This window comes from Gouania willdenowi, chromosome 19, assembly GCF_900634775.1.
Source record: "Gouania willdenowi chromosome 19, fGouWil2.1, whole genome shotgun sequence".
NCBI classification, from domain to species: domain Eukaryota; kingdom Metazoa; phylum Chordata; class Actinopteri; order Blenniiformes; family Gobiesocidae; genus Gouania; species Gouania willdenowi.
The window spans coordinates 3,686,701-3,694,264 of record NC_041062.1 but is presented as its reverse complement, the minus strand read 5'-3'; the positions used below and the strand labels follow the sequence as shown (position 1 = coordinate 3,694,264).

The 7,564-nt window shown below is 41.6% G+C and overlaps 1 protein-coding gene and 1 non-coding gene across 3 annotated transcripts; one reads left to right on the top strand and one right to left on the bottom strand.

Moving 5' to 3' along the window:
* Positions 1–903: 903 nt before the first annotated feature.
* Positions 904–974, bottom strand: trnag-ccc (transfer RNA glycine (anticodon CCC)). Its single transcript has one exon. It is a non-coding gene; the product is annotated as a tRNA-Gly (tRNA).
* Positions 975–1,197: 223 nt separating this feature from the next.
* prdm9 (PR domain containing 9) lies at positions 1,198–7,434 on the top strand. 2 transcript variants are annotated; one of them, XM_028476214.1, is made up of 7 exons: positions 1,198–1,362; positions 1,655–1,748; positions 2,396–2,488; positions 3,362–3,633; positions 3,705–3,772; positions 3,858–4,048; positions 5,250–7,434. In XM_028476214.1, exons 2-7 carry the CDS (start codon positions 1,655–1,657, stop codon positions 7,250–7,252), a joined length of 2,721 nt encoding a protein of 906 aa, XP_028332015.1. In that variant the 5' UTR covers positions 1,198–1,362; the 3' UTR covers positions 7,253–7,434. The 2 variants fall into 2 exon arrangements, with proteins under 2 accessions (XP_028332015.1, XP_028332016.1); XM_028476215.1 differs by having other exon boundaries at positions 1,646–1,748.
* The last annotated feature ends 130 nt before the right edge of the window (positions 7,435–7,564 follow it).

The window sequence follows — 7,564 nt, the reverse complement described above, 5'->3', positions numbered from 1 at the left end:
GATTCCACTTATTTACAAAATGCTGTTATTCAAAACTGTCATCATTATTACTGGTATTCTGAGCAAAATGTTGTAGTCGAACAAAGAGTGTACTTGAGCCTGAAAAGTATGAGAACCACTGCTAAACTATTGTTCTAAAACATGTAAAATTGATAAACAATTATCACAAATATTGCACACAAATAATAGTGTTTATTAAATATATCAAGTAAAGGCACAATTAAAAGCATCTTAACTTCCTGACAACCATGAGATTAAAAACAAGTGTTCATTTGTGCCTTTTTGTGATTTTCTATTTTTGGAGCAAAAGCAACAACTCACAGCTTAATACAAATAAAAAGTCTTTATTCTAGTCTAGACATATGACATGTCCACTGTAGTGGACAAAGAAATGATAGTAGTACTATTTAAATCTTTCAGGTGTTTTTTTTTTTTTTGCTGGAATCCGAGACTTGTTCACAGTTTTGTTGTGTGTGAAAGCAGCGTTGATTTTTTTTTAATTATTTTTTTTTTAATGTTTTTTAGTCGTACTCTTTTGACTAAAATGCAACTTAGTTTTAGTTAACATTTTGTCATCAGGAGTTTTTCCTTTATAGTGTAGTTTTAGTCAACTCAATGACTAAATTAATTAAGATTTTAATCGACAAAACGTTGGCAAATATAGTCGATTAAAAAATACAGCTTACGACTTTTTGCTGATTGAATTTCGTCCCATGTGACAAAATTATATTTTTTATAGTTTTTATGGTCAACGAAAACATGTCTTCAATGTTTAGATTTTGTTTACATGTAATTTTTAAATTAGTATCAGTTTAGTTATTGTCACTTTAAAAAATGTAGTTGGAGGAAATGTATAGTCAACAAATTGATTATTGATCCTAAAAATTGTGTATAAAAACAGCGTGCGCCGCCCGGGAATCGAACCCGGGTCGCAAGAATGGGAATCTTGCATGATACCACTACACCAGCGGCGCCCTTAAGATGCAATGTCCAGCAGTAGAGAATATATACTACAAAATAAACGTTTGTACAGTTGTGTTCACCTAATTTGGCTCCCTAAAACATCATTTGATATAACTAGAAGCACATAACATAATTTATATAGCTGAATATTTATGTCCTTTTAGCTAAAAATGTGAAATGATGACGTTTCCCCTCATGCTGACGGGCGTGGTATTCACTTCCGGGTTAATCGTTGATAGCTTTGGCTAACTTGTTCCGAGGTGTCTAATCGGCGCTTCGCTTAGATACAGCTAATTTCACTCAATTTGTTGCACTTTTACTTCAAATTCCCGGAGATTCAACTGTCGCCCACCCCATGCGTGTCATACTCCGTGTGTATACCCGTGCAAAGCTGCAAATGTAAGATATGTTGTGTTATCGTGTTGTACGTAGAGTAGCTAGCTGGACTAAGAAAACTTAACGTATCTAAAACTTTTCTTTTCATCAATATAAGTCACTCATTTTGTGTGAGCTTTACTGGAGCTTCACTAACTGTGCATAACTTGGCTTACACGCATATTACCTCAAACAGAAATACTTTAAACTTAGCATGGCCTGCTAGCGAAATTAGCCGCGCATATCGTCGTGCGCTCATGTTTGCTGTCAAAATGATTTAAAACATCATCATATATTCTTTGTTGAGTTGTTACAGATGACGGGCCGAAACAGTGAAGCGGAATGGACTGGGGAAATAGAGGAGGTAGTTGTCACGGAGGAAACCATCACTGCTGAGAGCGAGTCTGCAGGTACTGTTGTATGACGTATCCGGGATGTTTGCATTCATGCGTTGCCAGATTGGCTTTATTCCCGCCCGCCGATTACACTTTTAAAACCTCTTTTGCGGGATATAAATAGTGCTGTGCGATACTGTAAGATTTAGTATCGATCCGATTCCAAGTAAATACAGGACCAATGCGAGAAAACTAACAGTAAAATGGAAAAGTTAAAGTTAATATGGACATAATGACATTAAATATTTCATGGACAGACTATTTTTAGGGTGTGTTGTTGCATTTAGTCTGTCGACAAAAGACAATTAAATATGTGGTGTGGGGCAAACAATAAATACAATATGGGCAATATGTACATGCAACTTAGGTTATTTTTATCTATTTATCTTTTTGTAGAATATACTTCAGTTCTTTTCCTTGTTTTGCATTTTCTACTGTAATACTGTCTTGGCTGATTTGTTGTTTATAATTTTATTTATTTATTTTTCCCTCTGACTCAGGGACATGCACAATAATTAAATGTTTAACTTGTACACGTGGCAATAAACTCTATTTTATTCTATTCTAAATGGTGTAAATTTAAAAACACTATGCGGTCTATTAATTAAATTGTAAAAAAAATAAAAAAATACCTAGAATTACTACAATCTGTGTTTTTGCAGAGATGTCAGCTGCAGAGAGAGCAGAGAATTCCCTCCAGAAGTTACTGGTCAGTGTGGGACAAGAAGAAAACCAGGAGGAGGATCATGGATTCTGTAAGTCAAACAATGCCCCTGTGAACCTGTCTAATATTCATTATTAATGGGTGAAATGGTTTCTTCTAAATAGAGCTGCAACTAACGATTATTTTTTCGAATAGACGACTAGTCTCGATTATTTTATTTATTTTGTTTTGAAGCACAACAAGTCTGTTTATACTGCCAGATTTCATCCTATTTGAGATGATGTTAGCTTTGTGCGTTGCAAATTTTGATGCGCTGACTATGACGATGACATGAATATTAGACATAATGAAAACTGTAAGGCCTCCTGTTGCCTGCTCGTTTCCAATTCACCAAACCCTTCTGAGCTGTGACTGTTTACACCTCATTCACATTCAATGCGGCATTCGGGGCATGTGATTAGAAATGAAAGATTGGATAAATATCCGCGGTAGTGATGTCACTCCCCTCGCGGTCCGTGTACAAACCGGGGCTCTGCTGTGGTTCTGTTTCTGGTGTTCGTGGATCTCCGTCGTGCTTCAATGATTGAGAGATGAACTTCAGAGTTTACACTTAAAGTCTTTCACCAGTTTGTTTTCGGTGAAAAGTTCTGAAGCTTTAGAAACTTTAGGTCACGTTAAGCTTCTTCAGTTTTGTTCTCTTTCCTCCATTCTTCTTCTTCGCTGTTTACTTGCACAAAGTCAGTGGTGCTACACTGCCCCTAACAGCCACTGTAAGGTACTGCAGCAGGAAGCAGCCTCAGGCTGGATTTTATCATTAATTTATAAGATTAAAAAATGTGTCTGCTATTAAATATGCATCGACACATTTTTATACTCGGCATAATCGATTATATCGACTAATCTTTGCAGCCTTCATCTAAACAATATTTTTTTTTACTGTTTTCTTGGTTTTGATGTTTTCCAGATTGTGAGGAGTGTCTGACTCTTTTCCAAGACCAGAGTGACCCCCATAACATCACAGGCCCGTCGTTTATCCTCGACTTTCCCGCGGGCCTGGGCGACCCACAGCGCGCACTCCTCACGCTGCCCCACGGCCTCACCATCGGACGCTCTAGTATTCCCAACGCAGGCGTCGGGGTCATAAACAGTGGCCCAGTTGTGTCGCCCGGGATGCATTATGGGCCGTATGAGGGGGAGGTGACGACCAGAGAAAATGCAAGCAAATATTCCTGGGAGGTGAGCTCACATGAAAGATGAAAAATTTAAATTTAAAGGACGAAATGATAAATTTATTATCTTTTCATCAGATTTGCAAAGACAAAGATCAATATGAGTACATCGATGCAGGCAAAGAATCCCACTCAAACTGGACCAGGTGGGAATAGCAATTCAATAGTTTGCTTTTAATGGAGTTCCAGATATTTTCCCTTTTTTAAGTTTCTAAATCTGTTTTAAATCAGGTACATCAATTGTGCCCGCAACAAAGATGAGAGCAACCTGTTAGCCGTCCAGTACAAAGGCAGCATCCTGTTCCACTGCTGTCGCACGGTCAACGCAGGAGACGAGCTGATGGTTTGGCCCAGTAGCAAACTGCTGGCTCGCTCCAGTAAGGACTGGAGCCAGAAGTGGCTCATGAAGCCCAGTGCAGCAGGTGCGTCCACCAGGGTTGGGCTCAATTACAATCACGTGTTTAATTACAACTCAATTATGATTTTCCAATTACATTTATTGTCATCAATAATCAGTATAATATATCCTTTTTTCTTGTGTTAGCTTTCTGTTAGCATCTTTTACGATAATGGGTCAGTTGTGACCCATGACGTAAATCAGCTGTAAAATACACTAAAAAATATTGTAATTAATCATCCATTTTGTCTTTCACCTCTTGGTTGCCTAGTTCGGCTTCCTAATCAATGAAAATATTGTTATTAAGATTTTTTGTGTGGGCATTTGAGACTTTTTTCTGTCAGTATACCCATAGATTTATTTATTTATCTTTTTAAATGGTAAAATTACCGTCAAGAGAACTGACATGTAGTGGGAAAAGTTAATATGAAACATATTTCAGCCATAGAACTGTGACATGGTTCCACATGTTTGCATTTAATTAAATTGTAAATGACAGTTTTTATACAATTTCCATGCCAATTACAAAGTAAATTGTCTAAGCTCCATTACAATTCAGCTGCGATTAGATCTTTTCAATTATAATTATGCCATAATTGTAATTAATTATCAATTACGTGATTACAATTAAAACTGACCCTGACTATACACATGACCACGAGCTCTGGATTTCAACATTTGTATACAAGAGCATTTAGCTAAGTCATGTTTTATTCGCTGTTGTAGGGCTGGGTGATATGGACCAAAATCATATCAATATTTTTTTTTTTTGTCAAAATGGCGATATACGATATAAATCTTGATATTTTGGGGTAAATTTTTTGAAGCAAAATGCCACACCGGCACATTTATTAACAAACAGTTGCACAATATGTTCCACTTCAGTCTTTTTCTCCACTAAGTGACAGCACGTGTGAGTGAGTTATGTAGTGTGGCTTGTTTAGGGGAAGTACTGGGTTCGGAGGACGCATTCAGTAAAACATTTAACTGGGATTTTCATGCGGTTCTGAAAAGTAACAAAAGCAGTGTCATGTAAAGCAAGTATTTTAATGCAAAATAAGGTATAAAAAATATATACTGTATTAATATATAGACATAAGCTACGCTGTTGGTTTTGTTATTGCTTTTATCTGTTTAATAATTTTTCTGCCCCTTGTTTGCGTAGCACTGTGAGATTGCTAAATGCAAAGTGCTTTACAAATTAAAGTTATTTGTCTTTCACACAGATGCTATTGTGTCGGATACATCAGAGATCTTCGTGTGCTCCAACTGTCAGCTCTCCTTTACCACCGAAGCCTTCCTCCAGCAACACATGGAGAACTGCCACGTGGTGCCACCAAAAGCTCCGGAAGCCGCCGAGGATGACGACGATGACGACTCCGATGACTTGATAGTTGTGGCTGCAGCCGAGGCCGTGAAGTGCGATGACTGTGGGAAATTTTTTAGGGAAGCGCGTCACCTCAGGCGGCACAGGCTCTGCATGCACTCCAGCAAGCGGCAGTACTGCTGCCCGCATTGTAGGCGGAGCTTCAGCCAGGCGTCCAGCCTTATCAGACACCAGCAAGTTCACAGCAAGGGAGCAGTGGTTAAGATTTTAGAAAAGCCCGTTCCAGACCCTTGCCAACCAAACGACGTAGAAAGTGTTGCAGAAAGCCCTGATATAGCGACTCCGAGTGACGCCGATGCCGTGTGCGAGCAGCCGGAGGACATTAGCGTAGAAAAAGACACCGCAAACAAAAGCGTTGCGGCCTCTGTAGGAGAAACGCAGACGGAGAGTTCGCCGCTTTGTTGCTCAGACTGTGGGAAGTGCTTCCTTAATGAGGCGTCTCTCAAACGGCACAATGGGACTGTCCACGAGAAGCTGCGTCCGTACGTCTGCACAGTCTGTCAGAAATGCTTCGGTCAATACAACGACCTGATGCGACACCTGCGGGTTCACAAAAGGCAAACCAAGCAGAAAGGTCAGGTGGAGAAACCTCCCGTAGGCGTGTCGATGATGCCCTTCAGCTGCGCCAAGTGTTTGCAGACGTTTTCCTCGGTCGACACTCTTCAACGACACGTAAACGAGAATCACTCGGACGATGTCGCCGCCGAGAAGAATCTGCGGGAGATTACGAAGAGCGCCGGCGAAGCTGAGACACAAGGAGCAGGGTCTCAAAGGCCTCGGCGGCTCCACGCTCGCGTTAAAGTCTCCGCTGTCACCAAGCTGGTAGCGCCCAAACGCAGAGTGAGCAGTCCCTCCGATGTCGACACAGGGGGACCCGTACTGAAATCCAAATGCTTCCGCTGCAACCACTGCACGAAAACCTTCAGCAGTGCGTCGGACCTCAAGGCACACCGCTGCTCCATGAAGGAGCACAAATGCCTACACTGCATGGCGACCTTCAGCAAGACGGGTTTCCTAAGGAGACACGAACAGATGATGCACGCCAAGGCCAAGAGCTACAGCTGCGAACACTGCAAGAGCATCTTCACCACACCCGCACACCTCGAGGAGCATCAGAACAGCGACGCGTGCACGAGGTTCCACTGCAGCTCGGAGCTGTTCTCGTGCACTTTCTGTCAGTTTTCCTTCACCATGAAAGGTTACCTGCTCAAACACATAAGGAGGCACCACCCCATTGAGTATCTGTCGCTGGATGAGTCGGATGCCCTCAAAGAGCAGCTGGAGCCTAAAGACGAAGACGAAGATAAAGAATATTCGTGTCCTCAATGTGGAAAGCTATACGCAAACAGTAAAGTTTATAAATCGCACCCGTGCTTCAGGAAGGTGAAGGTTCTGTATTTGTGCAACGACTGCGGGAAAGGCTTCACCAACCACTACAGCCTGAAGCAGCACCAGCGCGTGCACACGGGCGAGAAGCCCTACACGTGCCCTGAGTGCAGCAAGAGCTTCTCGCACGTGGGCCAGCTCAACGTGCACCTGCGCACGCACACCGGCGAGCGACCCTACCTGTGCACGCACTGCGGCGACAGCTTCCGCCAGTCGGGAGACCTGAAGCGGCACGAGCGGAAGCACACGGGCGTGCGGCCGTACACATGCCTCGACTGCAACAAGAGCTTCAGCCGACCGCAGAGCCTGAAGGCGCACCAGATGTTGCACCTTGGCCAGAGGATGTTCAAGTGCGCGCAGTGCGGCAAGAGCTTCTCCAGGAACTACCACCTCAGGAGGCACCATCAGAAGATGCACACGACAATCCAACGCACGTCCCAGTGTTCCTCTGTGTAAACACGCTTAGAACCACAGCTCAGAGTCTCAGCACGTGACTTGTAAATCTTGTAAATAAGTTGATTAATAGTATTTGTTGTACATCATTGACTTTACACAAATGTAAAATACTTGCATTAACATGTGGATTTAGGTTTTTTTTTTTTTTAATTAAGGAATAAACAGATAAAGTTTCATCCTCCTGCCTGATGTTTACGTTCTTGAAACTTTCATCTGATCCAACTCACATTTATTCTTAAAAGAGAAAATATTTAAATCACTGGCCTCTATTAGTTCTCACTGATCCTGAAGAACCTTAGAAAATAATAAATG